Source organism: Boeremia exigua (assembly GCF_020726555.1).
Source record: "Boeremia exigua strain MPI-SDFR-AT-0100 chromosome Unknown C7974scaffold_4, whole genome shotgun sequence".
Lineage (NCBI taxonomy): Eukaryota > Fungi > Ascomycota > Dothideomycetes > Pleosporales > Didymellaceae > Boeremia > Boeremia exigua.
Window position 1 is genome coordinate 334,907 of NW_025763521.1, and position 22,397 is coordinate 357,303.

General features: G+C 57.8%; 7 protein-coding genes across 7 annotated transcripts; 4 read left to right on the forward strand and 3 right to left on the reverse strand.

Moving 5' to 3' along the window:
• Window positions 1–1,252: 1,252 nt before the first annotated feature.
• C7974DRAFT_470411 (uncharacterized protein) lies at window positions 1,253–6,083 on the forward strand (the record flags this gene model as incomplete). Its single annotated transcript, XM_046146465.1, has 3 exons — window positions 1,253–2,170; window positions 2,216–2,401; window positions 2,584–6,083. The coding sequence occupies exons 1-3, from the start codon at window positions 1,648–1,650 to the stop codon at window positions 6,081–6,083; spliced, it is 4,209 nt and encodes a 1,402-aa protein (XP_045998713.1). The 5' UTR covers window positions 1,253–1,647.
• A 273-nt stretch (window positions 6,084–6,356) lies between these two features.
• Window positions 6,357–7,868, reverse strand: C7974DRAFT_142308 (uncharacterized protein). Its single transcript, XM_046135620.1, has 3 exons — window positions 7,732–7,868; window positions 7,269–7,682; window positions 6,357–7,220 (listed from the first exon to the last, which is right to left on the reverse strand). The coding sequence occupies exons 1-3, from the start codon at window positions 7,753–7,755 to the stop codon at window positions 6,630–6,632; spliced, it is 1,029 nt and encodes a 342-aa protein (XP_045998714.1). The 5' UTR covers window positions 7,756–7,868; the 3' UTR covers window positions 6,357–6,629.
• Window positions 7,869–8,010: 142 nt separating this feature from the next.
• On the forward strand, window positions 8,011–8,690 carry C7974DRAFT_389634 (uncharacterized protein). The gene is made up of 2 exons (XM_046141382.1): window positions 8,011–8,074; window positions 8,118–8,690. Exons 1-2 carry the CDS (start codon window positions 8,063–8,065, stop codon window positions 8,544–8,546), a joined length of 441 nt encoding a protein of 146 aa, XP_045998715.1. The 5' UTR covers window positions 8,011–8,062; the 3' UTR covers window positions 8,547–8,690.
• Window positions 8,691–11,222, reverse strand: C7974DRAFT_389636 (uncharacterized protein). The gene is made up of 2 exons (XM_046141383.1): window positions 11,039–11,222; window positions 8,691–10,994 (listed from the first exon to the last, which is right to left on the reverse strand). Exons 1-2 carry the CDS (start codon window positions 11,080–11,082, stop codon window positions 9,074–9,076), a joined length of 1,965 nt encoding a protein of 654 aa, XP_045998716.1. The 5' UTR covers window positions 11,083–11,222; the 3' UTR covers window positions 8,691–9,073.
• Window positions 11,223–11,250: 28 nt separating this feature from the next.
• Window positions 11,251–17,492, forward strand: C7974DRAFT_142363 (negative regulator of mitosis). The gene is made up of 2 exons (XM_046135621.1): window positions 11,251–13,116; window positions 13,162–17,492. Exons 1-2 carry the CDS (start codon window positions 11,338–11,340, stop codon window positions 17,446–17,448), a joined length of 6,066 nt encoding a protein of 2,021 aa, XP_045998717.1. The 5' UTR covers window positions 11,251–11,337; the 3' UTR covers window positions 17,449–17,492.
• Window positions 17,445–21,160, reverse strand: C7974DRAFT_422508 (Nrap protein). Its single transcript, XM_046144337.1, has 2 exons — window positions 20,699–21,160; window positions 17,445–20,653 (listed from the first exon to the last, which is right to left on the reverse strand). The coding sequence occupies exons 1-2, from the start codon at window positions 21,137–21,139 to the stop codon at window positions 17,537–17,539; spliced, it is 3,558 nt and encodes a 1,185-aa protein (XP_045998718.1). The 5' UTR covers window positions 21,140–21,160; the 3' UTR covers window positions 17,445–17,536.
• Window positions 21,161–21,518: 358 nt separating this feature from the next.
• On the forward strand, window positions 21,519–22,261 carry C7974DRAFT_307194 (protein-L-isoaspartate O-methyltransferase-like protein; the record flags this gene model as incomplete). The annotated part of the gene is made up of 2 exons (XM_046138117.1): window positions 21,519–21,620; window positions 21,680–22,261. The coding sequence occupies 2 exons, from the start codon at window positions 21,519–21,521 to the stop codon at window positions 22,259–22,261; spliced, it is 684 nt and encodes a 227-aa protein (XP_045998719.1).
• Between the last annotated feature and the right edge of the window lie 136 nt (window positions 22,262–22,397).

Sequence of the window (22,397 nt, forward strand, 5' to 3'; positions counted from 1 at the left end):
TCACCTAGTCTACCAGCAAACACCCGCGTATTCGCACGGCCTCGCACACCCGCGACTCCACAACGCACGTCGATCCCCAGAGTAAGGATGCCAACGGTGCAAACCTTGAAAACAGTTGAGCAGCGTGCTGCATGAGGACCGGCCAGGACTCCGGTGCGCTGGGCTTGGGACCCTGTCCAACACGTCCAGTTTCAGCCGTGTTGCATATAACCGTTGGGCTCACATGTTTTCTTCCCCATTCAGCGGATGTCGGTGTCAGATCGGGAGGCGCTGCTATGCGGATTGCAGACGTCGATGGCTGGAAACAGCTCCACCCCCACAGCAGGCGTCGTTTCGAGACGCGAGAGCGAGATCTCAACGGCGGATCTCAACGTCCTCTGCTTCTCGGTATGATCGCCGGTTGGGCCATGATGCCCAATATTCGTGTCGAGGTTGCCCCCGCAATAGCGTTCCGGCGAGTACTTTCTTCCGTGCTCTATCTTGTGGACCACTAGGTACCTCTGCATTGTGCGATTGACTATCGACAGTGTTTCGGGCCTCGGTCGTTTGAAGAGCTTCTCCTCGGATGAAACCTGTCGCCGACGACGCGGCATTGCATTTTGACGTCCTTGTCGAAACATCAGATGTCAGTCTCAGCCCAACAGCCGAACCTTGTTATCAATTTCTCTTGGCCCCACCTGTTTTGGTAGTATACTACGAGCAACCTTACGCTGTTCTTGTATCAGGACAACGGGTATCAGTGTCGCAGGTCCTGTCAGCCCATTTCCATCTTGATAATGACAGATCAGGTTGTCAGCTGAGCGGTAAAGTGCACAGCAAGCTTCCATGCGTCGACATGCCCTCTAACGTGCATAACCATTCTCTGATCCTCAAATAGGCTGTGCGACTCGTCTCGTATCCTATTTCGCGTACACTGCCGACGTAGGTCTACTGGCGCAAAGTTTGACGCATAGAGGGAAAGTTTGCTACCACGTCTACAAGTCGCTGCAAAAATCAATCCGGTCTTTCGAAGAAGCTCCGTTCCACTGGCTGTTGCTACCTAGATTGCGATCTATCACTATGTCAGAAATGTAAGCGAACATAGCAACATGAACGGAACGATTTACGCCTGCAAAACTACGCCCAATATACAACTTTGAACATGGACGTCTTCAAATCCGCTATGTCTGTGTAGAATATGAGTATCAAAAGTTGTTACTTAGAACATGCTGCTTTTTTTTGGAAATGGTAAGATGTCAGTGAGTCAACCACGCCTCGACCTATTACGTCACCGGAATCTTTCACGAGGCAGTACTTCGCTACTCCACCACACTTTATGCTGCATGTTAGACTTTCTTCATTTGACAGCTCGCAATATGCGTAACAAAAATGAGTGTCAGGAGTTGCTGAAATCCGCCCTTTACTCATAGATAGTTAGCACGTCTCTGCCAACTACCTCACCTGGGTCTCTCCTCTCCACTGCCTACACAAACGAGGTAATACTTTGCGAAAGATCACGCTGGCAGCTTGCGGCATTCATCGATTGTCCGAATGTCCGTATGTCCGTAAGTTCACTTTCGTGAGGTTATGACTCTTGAAGCTGCGATATAAAATCAGCCTCCAAATCGTTTCGGCCAATATCCACTCTCACAAGAGACCGCCGAAGCCATGTCTACCTCTACCAACCCGTCTCCAATTCAAGCCCCGCAGCACGTGCTAGACCTCCTATCTCGTCTGCACACCGCGTCTCTAGAACAAGAAGCTGCGATCTCCGGCAAGAAGGTGTTCTCCTCGGTAGTCATCGGAGACATCGAGGATAGGCTTGCCGGTCAGGGCGATGCTAAAAGTGAGTTCGACAAGCTCATGCTGGACAAGTTCATCGCTCTAGACGAAGACAAATGCCACTTTGTCTATCAGTTGATCATGGCCATGGGAGCGACCAACGTCGTGGAGGCGGGCACCAGCTTTGGCGTTAGTACAATCTATCTAGCGCTTGCCACAGCTCAGACCAAGGCTGCGACAGGCAAGAAGGGTACAGTCGTTGCTACGGAGAAGGAATCGCAGAAGGCAGCCATCGCTCAAGGCTACTGGAAGGAGTGCGACGTCGAAGAGCACATAGATCTCAGAGTTGGCGACCTCCTCGAGACGCTGAAGGGTGACTTGCCCGAGATCGACCTTCTTCTGCTTGATAGTGAGTGTCACATGGCGATATATGCGAAGGGCTAACAGTTTTCAGTCTGGTCAGCCCTAGCGCTGCCAACTCTCAAGACCGTCCTGCCAAAGCTCAGGCACGGCGCCGTGGTCCTCACCGACAACACCATCTCAGGTGCCGAGGGCTACAAGGAGCTGCTGGCATTTTTGCGTGCGCCGGAGAATGGCTTCCAGAATACCACCTTGCCTTACACCAACGGCTTCGAGATGAGTGTGTATCGAGGTGGGATGTCAGATCGCCAGAGCGTGTGAGTGCGCCCGGGCAACAGTGCGTATCGACCGATTCCCGAGAGAGCATCAAGGCCGCATTCTTGGAGAAGCCCAGACCATGTAATTTAACACATTACCCAGCATTCCCACAACATATCGTGCATTATGAACTCTGTCTTTCAGCGAAAACTTCCCCAATCGTTACCTTCATCAGCGTGAGGTCTTGCATCTGTACAATGACGTTCTACGGGTGCCAGGGCCGATGTTGCTGGGGGAACCGGCAGTATCGTGTAAACAACGACAGCACGTTAGCGGCCGGCGCTAGCTTCCATCCCGTCCGCGCCTTCCCAGGTCACATCTTGGAAGACTCCACCGACTTTGCGCAGGCGCGTCTAACCCTACCTAATACACCAGCCTCGACAATGTACAGATACGCAGCGGGCACGCCCTGCCCGGCGCCGTCGGCCGCGTCGCAGGCAAGCAGCCGTTATTACGATTATGGGTCTGTTTACTCCGGCCACATCGAGGACGGCACGACCGCAAACATCGAATTCACGACCGAGATCCAAGCAAAGCCGCGCACGGTCAAGCCACGACGGCCAGCACGCGCAGCGCGTCCGACCAACTTCAACCCCACTCTCGACATCTTCGAAGACGTTGCGCACGAGGAGGAGCGTCGCACAGAGGTGGACAGCAGGAGGAGTCGTCGCGCAACAGTCCTGTCCGACGGCGCGAAAGTCAAGAAGAGCACCCTTCTTGCGCAGCCAGCCCAGAAGATCCCAAGAGCGCCGCCGGTCCAAGATCCAGTGCTCAAGTCGCATCGCAAGCGCGTGTCGCAGGTGTTGATGGACCGGGAGTCGCCGAACGTAAATGCGACCATCAAGCTGCAGGAAGACGTGCTCGACAAGAAAGACTTGAAGCGACCCAAGAAAGACCTACGACGAAGGACCATCTACGTGCCCTCCGACGACACCACATACTTGACGATTCACCCCGGGCAATCCGTACACGAACCGCGCAAAGCCCGGGAGACGTCGCCGGACATTGGGCTGGACCTGGTCACGGTATCGGACGAGGACACTACAAGCTTGGTCTCAGTGCTCAAGAAGGAGAAGGTCCCTCGTAAATCGCTGGCTGCACCGCCCAAGCGAGGCCCTCTGAGCACGTCTTCGCGATCACTCCAAAGCGTGTCGTTCTCGAGCGATGTGGCAGGCTCTGGAGACGGAAAGGAGAATCTGCCGCCCGGCACGGCCAAGATTGAGAAGAAGAGCACTGGCACACACATCGAGATCAACTTCCCCAAGGCGCTGACGAAGAGCACGTCCGTGGCCGAGGCAAAGGCCCGCGTCAAGTCTTCGAAGAGCTCTGATGTGCCGTCGGCAAGATCGGACGTCAGGTCTCGCGTGAAGTCTGAGGCCCGGGCGCGGCCAGAGAAGCGTTTGCGAGAACAGACCAGCTGCGAGCGCATTCCAGCGAAATCGATCAAGGCTCGAGCTGATGGCACAGCCTCTGCGGCCAGCAGTCTTGCAGCGCACAAGGCAGCTCTCAAGGAGCACAACGCAGCCATCAAGAATGCCAAACCCAGAGTCACCAGGACGCGCCCAATTCTGCCCTCTTCGTCCTCGCCTTTCCACACCGACAAGACCCCGCCGGCTGCATTGCGTCGCCAGAGAGCAGCGCCTGCGAACATCCAGATGATGCACGTCGTTGGGAAGCCGCAGCAGGCACGCGAGAAGTACCCTGTGCTTGAGGAGGATATTGCGCGACCGGAGATGTACGAGGACAACTGGCTCACATATCAGGAGGTCGCCATCACGCAGCTCTTGAACTCGATGTTTGACTCGGCCAACACCAACCACGACGAACAGAGTCCTGAAGAGCTGAGGAAGAAGATGCTGGCGCTGTACCACGAGCCATCGATGCCTCCACTGCACAAACGCCTGCAAGCCTCGCTCCAGTTTGGCGCCTTGAGCATCCCGAAAGACCTCCTCGCTCAGACTCTCCGACTCAAGGACGATGTTGGCATGAGGAAGAAATTCCTGAACCTCTGGACAAAGACGTACGATCTCAGCGCGTTGCGAGCGGCCGTCGAGACGATTGTGGGACGCCAGATCACAACCCCCTCACGACTATCGACAGGCTCGACGTGCTCTGACGATGGCTCGCGTGTGTTCCGCGCCGAACGACGAGCTATCGAGCACTTCCTGGACGCTTTTTTGATTAAGAACGAGGATGCTGTTCGCGTTAAGCCTGGTGTTGGTAGCATTGCTAGCATCACGCGTGGGGAGGACGATTTTGGGTCGCAGGGGTGGTCGTGGCGGCGTACGGCGCTGCGCAGTCTGATGCTGGTGCTACTGCTCGACAAGGCAAAGGCAATGGACGTCCTGCCTGGCTGCCTCTTTCAATCCACATCGCCTTACAAGACGTCGGTGGATGTGCTGCACCACCTCTCGGCCATGCTCCTCCCTTCGCACGGCGACATCACGCGACCGCTGGGCCATCTAAACTACAAGGTTGACCACGCCCAGTACCCGCTGCAGGAGTACACTTACCACATCGACAACATTGCGGTTGACCTGCGGGACGGTATCATCCTCACTCGTCTTGTGGAGTTGCTGCTCTACCCGTCCAGCACACTCGCTGCACAGCACGATGAGACCGTCACCATCTCTTTGCCGACCGGTGAGCTGCTGACTTCCGACACTACGCAAAAGGACAGCTGGGTCATGTCGCAGCACCTCAAGTTCCCAGCCATCGGCCGACCGCAGAAAGCCTACAACGTGCAGGTTGCCCTGTCCGCGCTCGAGGGCGTTCACCAAGCAGCAGGCGCCGTCACTGCGTCTGAGGTTGTCGACGGCCACCGCGAAAAGACCCTCAGCCTTCTCTGGTCGCTGGTTGGCACTCACGGGCTTGGGAGTCTGGTTGACTGGCCGCATATTGTGAAAGAGATCGCCCGCTTCAAGCAGCAGTGGTACTCGCGCCGCAACAAATTCGAAGAGGACGATCTCGACTCCGACTCCGACACCGAGCTCGACAGCCCGACCACAGACGATCTGACGCACCACACGCGCCTGCTGCTCGACTGGGCTCGTTCGATTGCACGCCTCCACGGCCTGCGCATCACCAACCTGAGCACCTCGTTCGCCGACCCCAAAGCTCTCTCCTGCATTATCGACACGTACCTGCCCGCGTCCGCCGCACACACCAGTCTCGCCGCCAAACTCGCCGCCGCGGGCTGCTCGGCCTCGTTCACCCGCCTCTTCTCCCCGCAACACCCCTCCGCCAAGACGATCCCGAGCAAACCTTTTACCACGCTCGCCCTCGCCTTTCTCGCCTCCCGCCTACCCCCGCTCCTCGCGCACCACCGCGCCGCATCAACAATCCAGACTGCTTTCCGCGCCCATCTTCTCCGCCGCACGCTCGCCGCGCGCCTGAAGACGCTGCTCGTTGCGCAGGCCGCGGCGCGTGTGGCGCGTGAGCGTATCAGGGTGGTGGATGCGGTGCGTGTGCTGCAGCGGCGGTGGAGGGGGGTTTTGGAGCGCAGGAGGGCGGCGGTGGAGAAGGCGATTGGGTTGTTTCAGGGGCTGGCGAGGGGGTGGGCGGTGCGGAGGTGGGCGAGGAGGGTTACTGTTGGACGGGTTGGAGGGAAGGAGAGGGTGAGGAGGGGGAGGGGCGGGTGGTGAGTTGAGTTGAGGCGGTGTAATCGTGATGTCGCGTTTGAACGGTCCCACGCAGAGGAGTTTCTGTTGATTAATGTTGTTCGTCATTCTTGTCAGTCGTTTGTGCTAGTTAGTTCTATACCTCCCTATCCTGTACTGATAGACGTCGCATTCATTCATTCGTTCCTTCATTGATCTAGAACCATGTTATTCATCCAGAACCAAGTCATTCACGTCCAACATCAACATCACCATCACCATCACCATCACCATCACTAACACACTCACACGTCTTCGAAGAATCCCATGCATTAGGGGAGGAGGTATATATCCAACAGCCTCCCCCGCGCCGCAACGCAGCGACAAAGTCTATCTACCGAAAGAAAAATACGAATAAGGAAAAGGGGAAAGACAGAGCCACAACCAGCCCGTGGTATTGGTATATAAAAAGCGCTAGAAACCAAAGAAAAGTGTGCTGTTGTGTGCTATGATGTGGGCGGTACGCAGGGTACGCGCGGCCAGAAAAGTGAGACCTGCAATGTCTAGACAACCCAAGAGGTGAGAAGGGGGCTACACGCTCCTCTCGGGACTCTCGCCCTCGGCAACAACGGCCACGCCCAACCCCCGGTCCGGACTCTGCAGCACGAGCTGCTCGTGGCGCCGCGCGCGGATAAAGTCGCTCACGCTCTTGATCAGAATAAACCAGCCGACAATCATCAGCCCGTACGCCAGCCAATCACTCCCGGACACGCTCGCGCTGCTGCTCGCCACCGCGTCGCCGGCGCTCGTCGCAACCTCGTCGGGATTGAAGCTGTGGGCATTTGGATCGGCGGGGACACCGGCGTTGAAGTCCGACGGCGAGTCGTTGGAGGGGTTGGAGGGGTTGAGGGTGGCGGAGCGGAAGCCGAAGCCGAACTGCACGAGGGTGATGCCGAGGCCGGCGCGGGAGCCGTTTTTGGCGGCGTGGGTGGTGTGCAGCAGGTACGTCAGCAGGAAGCCGACCAGCTGGAAGGACATGGAGATGAGGGCGTTCCAGATGAAGCTGAACAGGGAGCCGACGGGGAGGCCCTCGACAAAGACCTCGTCGCCGAAAGTGCCGGGGGCGAGGATCGTGGTTTCCCAGTACGGTGGGGTGGCGTCGGCGGCGGCCTGCTCGTAGGTCTGGGTGTGTTAGTGGGAGGAGAGTTTGTATGTGGGTGACAGGCATACCGGAGGCTTCTCTTCAAGATCCTCGCCTCGCGTAGGCTTTGCGCTCAGGTTGGCCCATACGCCGCCGTTGCCGCCACCGTACACGCGGCCGCTGGCTGGAGCCTGGGTGTTGAAGACCGGCAGCTCGGTCATGCGGCGCTGGATGCGCGGTGGTGGCTCTTCGTCTTCGGGCGGCGGGTTCCCACGCATCAGGCGCTGGCGGTCGTCGCGGCCATCTTCGTCATCATCGTCGTCGTCGTCCGAGTCGAAGGTGTCGGCCAGCGTTCGGTCCTCGGGCTGGGCGAGGGGGTCGTCGGACAACAGGCGGCGGGTGGAGGGCGACGAGGCGCGCGAGTGAAATGACGGCGGCGGCGAGGCGGGCGGCCACTGCTGCTGTGCGGCAACGGGCGAGTCTGTGTCGTCGTCGGCGGCTACCTGCGTGGTGTCAGTGCCCGTCGTGGGCGTGCGGCTGGGGGCAACGCACCCTTTCGTAGCCTTGGCTCGGCATGTTGGCGTCCGCGGTCTGGTGTGGGTGTGGATGTGGCCGCGAAAAGTACGAGCGAGCGTGAGGTCGGGGGTGCGTCGGCGGCGAGGAGAGTCAGCAGTGGAGGCAGGTGCCGTGGTTTCGAATGGACGAGAACGGTACGGCTATCCCGGCGCATGGCCCTTCCCCAATCGTGGCGCAGCTGGACCCACCACGTATGACCAATGCGGCCGCGCTAGTGCAGACCCCGGCGCAAGTCGTCCGCGGCAAAGACATCATCATATTTTGGTGGATTTAATTGTTTGCCCGTGACGGCGACCACACTCACACCATGGCGAGCACAGTCAGTATGCCGCGACGTTTTAAATAATTGCTAACAGTCGCAGGTAGCAAAGCAGTACACGCGCCTTCTGCGCCTCTGGCCGACCGACGCCCTGCGCCCAAACCTGCCCTTCACACGCGCCATTGAAGCCCGCGCGCTGCCCTACGGCGTCGCCCCCCTCAGCCCGCCCACAGACTCCGCCCGCACGCCCGCCAAAACCTCGCCCGTCCCCTCGCCCGCCGACGTCAAACCCACCACCGCCTCCACACACGCCAACCCCAGCCCAGCGCAGGAGTCTGCACAGATCACCGCCCTGTTCTCGCTGCTGGAAAACAGATACGCAAAGAAATACCCGCTGAGCGACGCCGTGTTCAAGCCCACGAGTGCACCCGAGCACTACACCGAGCTGATGGCTGAGATCGAGCGTGCGCCGCTGAAGACGTGGTGGCAGGCGAAGGTCGACGAGTGGAAGATGAAGATTAGGTGGAAGTAGGCGCTTTGGACTGTACAACATGTGTATTATTGGAGCATTAGTCTGGTGTTGTAACATGTAGGATAAGATGGCCAAGTACAGCGCTTCGAATGTTAAATGATATCCACTTCACGTCACTTCATGAAAATAGTGGCCACAAACTTCACAACTATCACTGCATCAGTCTTGTCGCACGCCTTCCTAACAGACGACACTCTCGCGTTTCCACGGAAGGTGCCGCCTGCCGCACGCGCTGTCACGTCGTCCTCACCTGACATCCCTTAGGAGTGGCTCAGACACGACCGCAACGTACGATGGAGCGTGCACGTCCTACAGCTATCCAGATCCCTGTCTTCTCCCGCAGGATACTAGGGCGTCGGCGACTGCAGCACTTTCAATCTTTCGCGAGGCTATACTGAGCAGCAGGAATGGGTCTGGTCGCTGAGCTCCACCTGTGGCCGCGAGGTGTTGAGAAAAAGAACAACGAAGAGATAAGACCAAGGAAACGGCATGGGATATCATTAAATCTTACAGTGAACACTCCTGTCTCATGCAGCAGACGAGGCGAACAGCACCTTCCTCGGGTTGCCCATCGTCAGCGTCTTCGGCCCCTTGCCGCCGCCCTCCAGGTCCTCGAGCAGCCTGTCCATGCCGCCAATGTCGAGCTCGCCACGCGTGAGCAGTACTTGATCAGCCACTCTGCTGGCCTCCTCTTCTGCGGGCGTTGGAGCGAACAAGTCCCGATCCTGAGGCTGGTTCGTGCTGGCGGAGATTATGAGGCGGTGTTCTGCTGCAATCAAAATGTCTCGCCCGATGGCCATCCGTGTCGCCGCAGCGGTCGTGTCGAACTGTACGATCGAGGAGATGGACTCGCCAAGCAGTGGGATGTCGTAGATCTGCGTGACGCCCGGTCCAGGCAGAGACTGTCCACGAGATGCAGAGGCGTTGCGAGTCCAGAACTTGGTCAGGTCTGCTATCCTGTACACCTCCGAGCCGTACCAGAGAACGACCGAATCCTCAGACACAGTGCCGTTCGACGAGACCAACGAGGCGACAGAAACACCTCCACGCGTGGGCACAGCGATGCCAGACGCGCTGCCGTGGAAGAGATGGTCCTCCTTCCTGCGGCGCGTGTTGGGCGTCATTGGCGCAAGTGAGTTCCGACCGCCGCGCTTTGGACTGGAGGGGCCATTACTTGCTTCTTTGTCGACTGTGCCTATGAAGCCGCGCAGGGAAAAGGACGCAGGGTCGGTTGGAGGATTGGGCCCCGACTTGTCACAATCCCACACGCCCCACTCGCCGTCCGCTAAGAGTGCCAGGATATGCCGCCCATCAGACACCCAGGCCGCGTCCAGGATTGCTTTGCGAGTAGCGAGAATAGCAGGCGTGAGTGAGTTGCTCTTCATGCTCTCGAACGAAGACTTGAAGGTCGTGATGAATGCACCGGGCTCGGTCTGGCCGCCTGCACTGCGCTTGCGACTGGCGGGCGTGAACGGGTCGTAGATGCGCGCGGTGCCTGTGAGATCAGTGATGAGGAGCTGGGCGTGGCGACGCTTTGGATACTGTGCAGTGTTGAACGCAATCCTCGAGGCAGGCTTGCGTAGGGTTACTGTCTTGTAGGGCACGATTGGGTGTGCGCCGTTGACCGAGGTCTCAGTCAGTTCGAAGCGCCAGATCTTGAACAGACCCCCGACTTCAGCCGAGTGAGTCGCGACCAGAATGTCGAATCCGGCCACAGTCGGTGCTCGTGAGCGGCTTTGCTGCGTCCTGCGCCGCCGCCCTGGTGTTGCACCAGCGGGGCCTTGCACATCCACTTCCATCTCATCGTCGGACTCGTGCTTCGCGCTCGGCTCTCCTCTCGACGTCCAGGTCATGGTCACACCTCGCGCAATGCTTTGATGCCCGTGGAATCTGACAATCTCCTCGCCGAATTGCGAGCCTCCATTCACTGGCCTTTCCTTAGCCGAGTTTGGTGGGGGACTTAGCGGCAGGGTGACGATGCGAATGGTCGAGTCGGTGCAGGTAGCAGTGAAGACGAGTTTCTTGCCAAATATCGCGGGTATTGACTCCGCAGGTCGCAGTGCAGTGGCCGTCGGTACTTGAGGCACAGCAATGTGCAGCACTCCTGTGTTAAAGGAGAGTCTGACTTGCTGCACGACTGACGGATACGGCTGGTCTGGGTCAAGCTCCTCCTCTTCGTCTTCGAACTCGGCCTGGGGCACGGCCTGCGCAGGGGCTTTCGCGGGCTCGTCGTCGTCCGAGTCGATGATCATTATTGCATCATTGCTTCCGTTGACGTTCTGTGGCTTTGGCGCCTGCTTGGGAGGCGGCGCAGCCTTCTTCAGCGGCCTGCCTCCCCTCCAGACGACGCTGACACCTGTGTCGTGCGCGTAGAGGAGGATGGTGGAGCCATTGGGAGCTTTGACGGGGTAGATGGTAGCTTCGTGGACGCGCTGTGGGAGCTCGTACCTGCGAAGATCAGCGATCGGATCACAGAGGGAGGAAATACATACCTGAGCTGTGTGAGCTTGCCCTTGGTCGTCGCGACAGGCTGCATGGTGCGGCGCTCAATTATAGCTCGCTGCAACAAGGTAACAATACACAGGCCTTCTCACGTGACAGAATAAATAATCTGCACTTCGGCGGAAGCTCTGCTGGTGTTTGTTGTCGAGTGCAGGTGAAGAGCTCGGAGAAGCCGCGGAGGTCAGAACGAATTTCTGGGGAAGGCGCGAGCGCGGCACCGCAAACAAACAACAGCACCCCGCCACGCCCTTCTCGCGCCACGCCCTCATGCCGCGAAGCGAGCCTCCGCATGGCCTCACTTCGCTCCATCGGGGTCCATAAGCCCGCTGCGCTGCAGTATCTGGTCGCCGAGTCCATCCTCCACGAAGACTGCACCGAGCGCGACTATGTCTGGGACACCTACGCCGACGAGAGCCCCGAGGGTGCCACCGACGAGGTAGTCACCACAAAACACCATGTCGTATGGTCGCGCGGCGGCATAGTGCGCAAGGTCTTCAATTTCGAGATCGAGAAGGAGGAGGTCGCGCAGGCTCTGCTCACATGGTTTCCTCTTGAGGGTCCCTCCGAGGGCCTGGGGCCAGAGCACAGCCATGACCGGTTCCTTACTCAGGAAACGCAGTCGGCTACAGAGTCCGGCAGTGCAGCGGAGGGTGCCAACGGCGTTGAGACGAGGGCGCGGGCACTGGTTGTCTTCCTCCGGTCGCAGGCCCATGTTTTCTTTCTCTCCGGGACTACACATATCGTGAACCTTGCGTTTGAGGTCGACAGAGCATTTCCAGCGGCGCGCGGAGTTGTGGTCCAGAGGAAGATTGCGCCTCCCGTTCAAGCACCCCTCAGCCCGCAGGTGCCTATGGCTCCACCAAACTCCTTCCTTACCAACAATCAGTCCTTCCTTTCGCAGACCCTTTCTCAAAGCTTCACACAGACCCACCGCCGTAACAATTCCTCCGTAGCCACAGCACGCCCAAACAAACCTCATCAGAATGGCTCATCACTGTTTCTCGATGATCTCTTCAAGTCTGCTGCAACCTCTAACACGGACGGTCTTCCTCGGCTGTACTCATTCACAAATCCTCTGTCAGAGCTAGGCTTGGTCGTCAACGTGCTTACAGGTGGCGAGCGCAGTAGCATGCTCTTGAAGAATGGCGAGGACCATCGTAGAACCGAAGCCATCGATAAAGCTGAAGAGATCATCTACGTCTCGCCCCAGAATGAGGTCACGTTTGATCGCAGCGGTAGCGACAAGCCCCTTCTGCTGATTGTCACGGCAAACTATGAGACCAATGTACTTACCATCTGGTGGGCAGCCTACCGCGAGCCCAAGTTCATTGCATCCTCTCGCAAACAACACGCCCCTGTGCCATTGTCCAAGTCTCGACGACGGAGCTCGCACGGTGCTACCTCTACAGGGACGGGTGCAACCACGCCTGCAGTTCGAGGCGGCGACAGATTGAGAGACAGCTTCGGCACAGGTCCACGTAGCAAGCCACCAGTGCCGTCTTTCAAAGATGTCTCTCAGACGAGGGGGAAGTTGACTGATCAAGCAGTGGACGATGCGTTGGCTTCACAGTTAAACCCTGACTTCAATATAGATCGATTGCCGGCAGAATCCAGACGTGTCAGTTCGCTGCTCTCTCGGGCTGAGTTGTCAACGACTTTCGACAAATCAGCGTTTCAAGACCTCGCAACCCACCGACAGAGCGTGACTAGCAGCTTCAGTGCAAGCCAACGCAGTCGGCGCTCGTTAGGCACTGACCGTACAAGCTTCGGCTACTCGCAGTCTCGCAACCGAGCTTCGACGCCGGGCAGTATTGCTTCTCGGCTGAGTTTTGGTGGAGCTGATATTGACGACACATTTGACGACACCATGGAAGAGAGCCAATACGATCTTATGGAGGAATATGATGAAGTCGACAATCTGTTCTCCCCGCCGGAAGTTGATGGTGAGGCCCAACCAGGCGCTGGATTACGGAAGGAGCTGGTAATGGAGGCAGTCGGAGAGATCCCAGCCACGCAGTACCTCAAGCCTGGGCTTTTTGCGCTGAGTGATCCGACTGCAACGACAAAGGTAGGAGATGAGTCCGCGGCTGCTGATATACGCTGACCTTTACAGGCGAGTGAACGTCCAAAAGTCCTGACCGTGAACGCTCCCTTCAACTCTGCGGCCCTGCATGAACGGAAACTTTACCTCTACATCTCGCATCCATCGATAAGGGCGCCACTGGAATGCGAGATTGTCGTGACCAGGAAACGCCTGAGAGTCCCAGCATCCACCTTGCGCCTCCAACCGAATAGCGATGTCAATAGATATGCATGCTGGCCAAAGCTGAAAGGTACCAGGCTGCTCGATGAAGCTACGGATCTTGTCAAAGTGCGGTCTGGTCATGTAGAGAGAGTTGCACTACTCAACTCCAGCGAGTCGAGCTCTTACGTGTCTTTGACTGCAGGCTGGGGTACTCACTTACCTGCGAACCTCGACCTGGGGCCTTTCAAGCTCTTTGATCCGTACGCCATTCTTGAAGATGACCAGCGGGCCTCAGCAGGCTTCAAGAGGACCATTACTCCCAAACACCCTCTTCGACAGCTCATGTCGCCAGGACGCGCTGGTCAATTTGAAGTCATTGATGCAGACGAGCGTAGACACCGTATAGAACTCGGACTTGCACCTGCCCATGACTCTGTCCGGGAGTCGTTTCACGTGCTGGCCACGATTCTTCCCAACTACGCTGGCGATTTCCTCCTGCAGATATGGTGGAACATCCGCAAGACTCTTCCGAACGACACTGCGAGCATCCTGAACAGCGACTGGATGGCGTTCGTCGCTACCATCTTCACGCTCGCGGTCCCTCTTCTGGACGACAAATCGAAGAAGCCAAAAAGCCGGGTGAAGACTCAGCGCCGCAGCTTAGGGCGTCCTTCGAGTCAGGTGAGACCGGATGAACTGATAGAGGATGATAATTCAGCGTGGCGACTGATGTGCGATCGTCAGAACTCTTTCTCACAGTCGAAAAGCTGGGCGTCTCCGCCGTGGGGATGGGCGCTGCACTCTGACCCAGCTGCAGCCTTGACCTCGAGACGTACATCGGGACTCCATTCAGCACCTATATCGGGACAGTTGAGGACCAAAGAGACGCTCATAACAGACTGCGTAGATCTCGCGCGACAATTCTGTCAGACACCGCTGGGCGAGACTGCAAACAAGCAGTGGCAAGCTGGGAAACAAGACCTGCGTCTATCCACGCTCTCCGAAATACTGGTCTCTCTGCATCTCCACTGTGAAGAGCGCAAACTCAACATACTGTCACAAGATGTTGGCAAGCTGCAGGTCGGAAATCTTGTCCCAGTGCTTGCCCAGCTCGGCTATTGGCTACGATGGGACGGCTGGGATTGGAAGAAGGGCGGTTTCTACGACCTGGCCGGCGCTTCGAGCGACAACTGGACGTATGATGAATCAGCTTTCGGCCCCAAGGTACGGCTACACGCGCGACCATCAGACGGACCGCCGCCATCGGTACTGGACTGGCTCAGCACTGTTGTAGGCCCTCGACGATATGCGCCGTTTCCCACACTTGCAATGCTCATCAGAAAGTCCAAAGCATCCCCTCATTCGTCCATAAACATCGACGAGATCATCGCGGATGTAACTCCCAGGACTATGGCCTTGCACGCATTCTTTCGCGATATTGACCCGTCGTCCAGCCCAAGGAAGGTTGTAGAGCTCATCCGGACTTGCGGGATCAGCACAGATGTCATCGCTACTCTGCCTGAAGCCGCAAAGGCGCCCCTGATGGAAGCGATCACCAGCTGTCAAGCCAATCCGCCCACTACCTGGTCGAGTTCTCTGCTGCAACTCGTGCAACGTGAGGATCTTGATTTGACCTCGACTTCGAGCGATGGCTTCGTTCACGATGTCAACCTGAATCCGCTCTATGCCACTGCAGCACCGCGTGATGTCCATACAATCTGTCAGAGCGTTGAGCGTCCGGAGCCGATACAGTCTACCGCTGAGGTCGATCGCCACTACATCACCAGGCTCATCTTCCGCGAAGACAGGCGATTCATGGAGGTCCACACACTGCTCGAACCGTTGAGGCAGACTGTTGCGGAGTATCGCGCCGACAGTAGATCTGACGAAGCTGCGATTTTGGAAGGACAGAAGATCATGATGCAGTGGGTCATGATTCGCACCTTCTCGCTGCCAGTCGGTAGCTCCATGATCAAGTTTGGCAGCAAGAAGCCCCTGCTTACCGAGAAGTATCCACTCTACGGCTTCTCTACATCGTGCTTGATGAAACCAATGGGCAATGTCGTCACTGCTGAACGACAGAATTACTCAGAAGAGAAGTACTTCTGGGCTTTCTTCAACGCTGGTGTTGCTGCTGGTCTGAGCATCTCTCGAGACGCGCAGGGCATTGATACCTCTTGGATCATGTACAACAAGCCTGCCGAGCTGACCAACAAACATGCAGGCCTTCTGCTCGGGCTGGGTCTGAATGGCCACTTACGCACAATCGCCAAGTGGCTGTCTTTCAGATATCTGACACCGAAACACACCATGACTTCAGTGGGTCTCCTGCTGGGCCTCTCAGCCTCCTTCATGGGAACTATGGACACGCTTGTCACACGCTTGCTATCTGTTCACGTGACCAGGATGTTGCCAGCAGGAGCAGCAGAGCTGAATCTGTCTCCATACACGCAGACGACCGGCCTAATGGGCATTGGTCTGCTATACTACAACACACAGCACCGACGAATGAGCGAGGTCATGCTGTCGGAGATTGAGCACGTCGAAGTCCCAGATCCGTCAGAACCTCCAGACTCTCTCCGCGACGAGGCTTACAGGCTGGCCGCTGGATTTGCCCTTGGATTTATCAACCTCGGTAAGGGCAGGGATCTGGGCGGTCTTCGTGATATGGAGATTGTGCAGCGCTTGATGACTGTTGCTGTGGCGCCAAAGTCGGTCAACGTCGTGCACATCCTCGACCAGGCAACGGCGGGAGCGGTCATCGCAGTTGCGTTGATCTACATGAAAACGCATGACCGCATGGTTGCCAGCAAAATCGACATACCCGACACGCAGCCACAATTCGACTATGTCCGACCAGACATCTTCCTTCTCCGCACTCTGGCGAAGCACATCATCATGTGGGACGACATCGAAGCAAGCGAGGAGTGGATTATCAAGAATCTACCAGTGGACTACCGCGGGGATTTTGACCTCACAGGCATCAACAAGCTACGTAGCGAGCAAATGCCCTTTTACAACATCGTTGCAGGGCTGCTCTGGAGTATTTCCCTGAAGCACGCAGGCACAGGCGACGTCCAAGTCCGAGACTTCCTCATCAAGTATCTCGACCAGTTCATGCGCATCGCCAGACTCACGTCCATTCGCTACGATTCTCGTCTCGCTCGAAATACGGTCCGCAACTGCCAGGACCTCATCGCCCTCTCCGCCGCCACCGTCATGGCTGGCACAGGTGACCTCGAGATCTTCCGCCGTCTGCGTGCCCTCCACGGTCGTATTGGGCCTGACATACCATATGGCAGTCACCTCGCGGCCCACATGGCCTTTGGTGCACTGTTCATCGCGGGCGGCACACAGACCTTCAGTAGAAGCAACAAGGCTATTGCAAGTCTGATCTGCGCATTCTACCCGCTCTTCCCGTCAGACGTCCAGGATAGTCGGGCACATTTGCAGGCATTCCGCCACTTCTGGGTGCTGGCCGCCGAATCGCGATGTCTGGTGGTGCGCGACGTCGACACGGGACGCGCAATCAGTATGCCCATCACAGTGCACTTCAAACACGACGCCCAGCCGCCAAAGAAACTTGTCGCGCCCTGTCTGCTCCCCGAAGTTGACGAAGTCAGCCGCATCGAAACCACAGACGTGAACTACTGGCCCACAACCCTCGACTTCGCAAACAACAAAACCCACATCCGCGCCTTCCAACGCAATCAAACCCTCCATGTCCGCCGCCGCAGCGCCAGAGACACGTACGCGACGGCCTTCTCTGCCACTCTTGTCGCCCTCAACGACGCGCAGAGCAGCCGCACCTCACACCTCCTATTCCACTGGGTCTTCAGTCTGCCTGCTGTCGCCGCGCTTGTTGGCACCTCCGACGCCACACTTGTGCTACCCATCGATCCGCACTCCAAGACCCTGCTCGATCCCAGGAGCACCGTCGTCGAGGCCAGACTTGTGCTTGGTCGACTGGCGCAGAGCTGGGACGTGGATGAGCTGAGGGTGCTGCGCGGTGTGTTCGAGTGGGCGGAACGCGAGAGCAAGAAGGGTGGACGGTTGAGGTGGCTGGGAAGTGAGGTCGTGGAGCGGGTGAGAGCGGGGGTGCTGGAGAGGGGGAGACGGATTGGGGTAGGAGAGACGCAGAGCAGCGAGCGATGAGATGAGTGATGTGTATTTCAGTCATGTTCGACGAATGCAATGAACATGTCCAAGTATCTTGTAGGTCTGTCTATGGTATCATCCAACACTACGAACTCTTAACCTCGATCTTTGAAACCAATTCTCCTCCTAAACGCTTGATCTCATTAATAACCGCCTCCCGGTTGACCCTAACTTCAACTCCCTTCTCGCCCTCTCCAACCTTCACCTTCACAGGCACACTATTCCACCCCACCCTGACCTTCCACCCGCGCTGTCCCGTAACCACAGGATTCCACAGCCCCAGCACACGGTCCAGCGACGCAGGGTCCCAGAACCAGAGCACCGCGTCGCCGTAGATAGCGCGCAGGTCCTGTGCGAAGAGCAGGGGGAGCGGGGGCGCGGCGGGGGTAGGCGTCGCGGCGTGTTGGAGGGCGAGGTTCTTGAACTGCTGCGAAGAGGTGGATTTGCGGGTGTGCGAGGTGTGTTTCGGGGAAATGGTGATGGCGATGTCGTATTCGGAGGTGGTGGGGGTGAAGAGGGATTCGGGGGAGAGCGCAGGCGCGGGGTCTGCGGTGCTGTTGATTTGGGCGAGGAGGCGGGATTCGTCTGTGCGGAGGGCGAGCGCGGCGGCTTTTGCGAGCGCAGTCAGGCGGCCGGCGACGACTTTCTCGGGTGACGCTTTGTCGGTCCATGTCGTGCCCTCTTCGTCGAGGTTGGTGGCCGCGAAGAGCACGACGCGGTTCATGGCCGGGTCGATGCGGCGCCAGGCCTCGAAGCGGGTCTGCAGGCGCTCGAGGTCGCTGGCTTTCATGCCCTTCTGCTGGCTTGCGTCTTCCAGGTCGGCCGGGTTGGCGGAGAAGGTGGAGCTGAAGTCGACGATGAGCGGCTCGTGGCGCCAGTCCCAGCGGCCCAGCCAGGCGAGGGTACGCAGGAAGCCGGTGGTTGAGGTAGAGGGCACGGGCCAGGGGTAGGGTTGCAGGAATGTGCGGATAACGAGGAGTTCGATGAGCTCGGGGGAGAAGTGCGGTGAGAGGAGGTGGGACGCGAACCAGCGCTTTGTGAGGCGGATAGAGGGCGACAGGGCTGGGAAGCGGGTGCAGAGTGTCTGCAGGACTTGAGAGTGGAGAGGGGACTGCACAAATTCGCGCTTATACAGAGCGAGCGATGCAGCTGCGGATTCGCGAGAAGGCGCATCGAGCGTCTTGTCCTTGAGTTGGCGCTCGAACAGGGTCACCTCGCGGTCGTGGTAGATGCGGATTCGGAACGCGTAGCCCGCAGCTGACGTGACATCCAAGAAGGCTTGGTTCTGTGCTGGCTGTGATGGGTTTTCAAGACCAACTCGCGAGACATACTCTGATTCTGACTCAGTCAGGACGTCTGCGATGCGGAGCAAGAAAGCGATCTTGGTCCTTTGGATAGCGCACAGGTCGTCCGGCCAGCGTCCAGAGCCCTCAAACTGGAGGACCACCGATGCAGGCGCATGTCCAGCGGTCGGGGGCTCTACAGACGCGTAGCGCAGTTGCTCGTCTGCAGCTCTGATCGAACGAAGCTGCAGCGGCAGGTCTTCCAGGGCGCGGATGTCCTTCTCCATTGTAGCGAAAGCATTCATGATAGGCAAGAACGGGGCCACGCCTGAAGCACCTTGAATGCGTCCAGCGTTGACGAGGTGAGCAAAAGCATCGCCGGTGAATTTAAGCGCATCCACAGTCTGCACAATCTTGTGATGCTGGAGGACGTAGCGCACGATCTGCTCGAGCACGGAAGACGCATCTTTGACAGACCAGACAATGCTCTCGGTGATGCTTCCATCTTTGAAGCGTCTGAGCTCGGACTTCTCGCCCCAAAACTTGCGGAAGACTGCTGCCTCCTGCTTGTTCTCTGCTGCCGGCCCGTGGTCCACCGTTCGGTTCGCATTCGCTGGGTCCGTCACAAAGTTGACAAGAATGCTCTTACGCTGCTTCTCGTGGGGCCGTCGTGCAGTGATGGGCCAGGCTTCATCTCGTGGCATCGTGAAGGATATCGATGTAACCCGGTCGGTGAGCGCGTGCTTCAATGTGTCGTAGAGCTTGCGGCAAGCTGAGCTGAGCTGCTGGTCGTACTCATCGCTCGCCGAATCAAGGCCAAGTGCTGACAGGGGAATCTCGAGGGTAGCGTCGTACTTGAGCTGCAGGAGCTCTGTCTTCAGGATGAAGGTCGAGTCGAATTGGTCGAAAACGGTGTCGCTCAGCATGTCCACGGTCGCCTGCGCCTCTTGACGGAGGGCCGCATACGACCACTGCGTCATTCTGAACAGAATGTTCTGACCACGAGGACCGTCGAAGAAAACCGGCGTGGTGTCGCCCTTAGGAATGACGATGTTGTGCGCTTGCAGGACCACCGCCTTCTTGCTCAAATCATGACGAGCAAGGAACTGAAGCGTAGCCTTGAACATCTGATAGCTGCTGTAACCAGGGGACAATGGTTGCGCACCAGTCGTTTGGTTCGGCTGCAGCAGGAGAGCTACCAGAGCCGCCCATTCGAAGTTGCCAAAACCGCCCTTTCGGACCTGGCTTCCAAAGCCTCGCTGCTTCAGCCAGATGCGACCGAGAACACAAGCATCCTTGAAAGCATCGGCTTTGGTGGCGGTCGCGTAGAGAAGTTTGAGGTACGCAGTGACGTTCGCGTCTGACTGGACCGTGCTGTTGTAGAACGGTGTTGGCGGCAGCGTCTTATCAGTCTCCTCGTCCTCGCTTTTCGGCCTCACCGCATTCGAATTCGGTAGCAGCTTGTTCTGCGCGAACACATTTTCAGGCAAGGCAGGAATTATGTTGATGATCGCCTTCGAGCTTGTGAAGTCATCTGCGTCGCCCTTTCCACTCGGCCGCACCACGATGATGGGCTGGAGGTGGTTGCCGTGCCTGCTCTCAAACGACAGCTCGAACTTGTGCTTCTTCGCTCCCTTGATGCCGGCAGCGAGGCAAGCCAGGTAGTACGCGCGCTTGTAGAAGTATCGGTGATTGAGATAGTCCTTGTCCTGGAACAGCGACTTCGGCATGGTGACTACGAGGTCAATCGCAATGCCGTCGTCTGACTTGGTCGCCGTCTTGAGGGGGTAGCTGCCGGTTGCGTTGATGCTTGACGGTCGCTCGAACGAGAGCTTGTACTTTGCGTCTTTCGGTGGACGAGGGCTAGGGAATGGAATGGCGATGCCGGCGGATTTGAGGGCTTTCTCAGCGTCCGAGATCTAGAAATGTTAGCAAAGCACAGGGAGGACGAGGTGGTGACGTACTGACAGAGCATCTCGATTCGGTATCGACTCGATGATGTCCTTTAACGTACGCATAGCATTCTCAGCCGGTGCCTCCTTCTTTCCGTACTTCGGCTTGACCTGCTCCAGAAGCTCGTCGACCTGCAGCTTGAACATGTTCGACTTGAACGACTCGGACGTGTAGATGCCATCCTGGAGTGTCGCCGCTGGTCTCTTCGATGTTTTCTGTGCGGGAGCGGGTGCAGCTGGGGCGGTCTTCTTGTTCTTCTGCGCAACGCTTTCTTCTAAATCTTCATCATCACTCTCCTCCTCGCTGGCTGGTGCTCCCATCGAAGCATCGCTGTCTTCAGCCTCTTCGACATCTGATGCAGTGCCTTCAACCTCGTCAAAACCAGCAAAGCTGCCCTCGCTCTCGTCGTCGGACTGCTCGAGCTTTCTGCGTTTCGAAGCGGGCGGCGCCATTGTTGTGTTCGTGCGGTGCTGCGGAGTTGTGTTGCGGAAATCTGCGCCCGACTTTTAGAAAAGTTACTGCGGGTCCGGACTTACTTCGGCCGATTGAGGTGACTTCCTTATCGATAAGCCCCGGATTTGGCACCACTGGTGACGTTCGCAGCTCATGCACCCCTCATTGTCAAGCTCGTGATTGCATATAAGACGCCGTAGTTTATGTCGTTCCTATTCCTGTCCCTCCTGCTCTGTATATTTGTGTAGCATCTGCATGCAGTCAACATCTTGTATCCTGCCCATCCTGCATAGCCTCAAGCTGTCTCCCCTCGCTCTCCTCCGCCGACCGCTTGTCTCCCGTTCAGCTCCAAAACCACACCTCCTTCGCTCCCTCACCATGGCCTGGCGCTCGTCTGGTTCGACTAATGCCTCCCTAATCGCCAACCTCGAAACAAACGGCCTCATCGAAACTCCCCGGGTCAAAGCTGCCATGCTGCAGGTACTCCCCACGACGCGCCTCCGTGTCCATCCCCTCTCCTGCTACCCTAACACTCCCAGATCGACCGCGCACACTACGCCCCGCGCAATCCCTACGACGACCGCCCGCAGCCCATAGGCTACAGCGCCACAATCTCCGCCCCGCACATGCACGCCAACGCCTGCGAGTCCCTGCTCGAGCGCCTGCCGCCGGGCGCCGCTGTCCTCGATATCGGGTGTGGCTCGGGCTATCTGACGGCGGTGCTGGCGACGCTGGTCGGTCCAAGCGGGTCTGTCATCGGCATCGATCATATACAGCCGCTGGTTGATATGGCGCGCGCCAATATGGCGAAGTCGGAAGACGGCCGTAGGATGCTGGACGAGGGGCAGGTGAAGTTTGTCACGGGCGATGGGCGTAAAGGCTGGCCAGAGGGCGCTCCGTATGATGCGATTCATGTCGGGGCTGCGGCGGCCGAGCATCACCAGGAGCTGACACAGCAGCTGAAGGCGCCGGGGCGTTTATTCGTGCCTGTGGCGGACGGCGGGCGGCAGCACATCTGGGTTGTTGATAAGAAGGAGGATGGCACCGTGGAGCAGAAGAGGTTGTATGGCGTGCAGTACGTTCCGCTGACTGATGCGCCGGAGTCGAATGAGGGAGGGTAGAGGAATGCTGGAAGTCGAGATGCTTTCAACAGCACATATCATTAACGAACTCAATGCTAATCCCTAACAACAAAGCCTCGAATCGCTCTGGCAGCATGACCAATGTCAGACATCGTTTTAAATGAAAAGGCTGGGT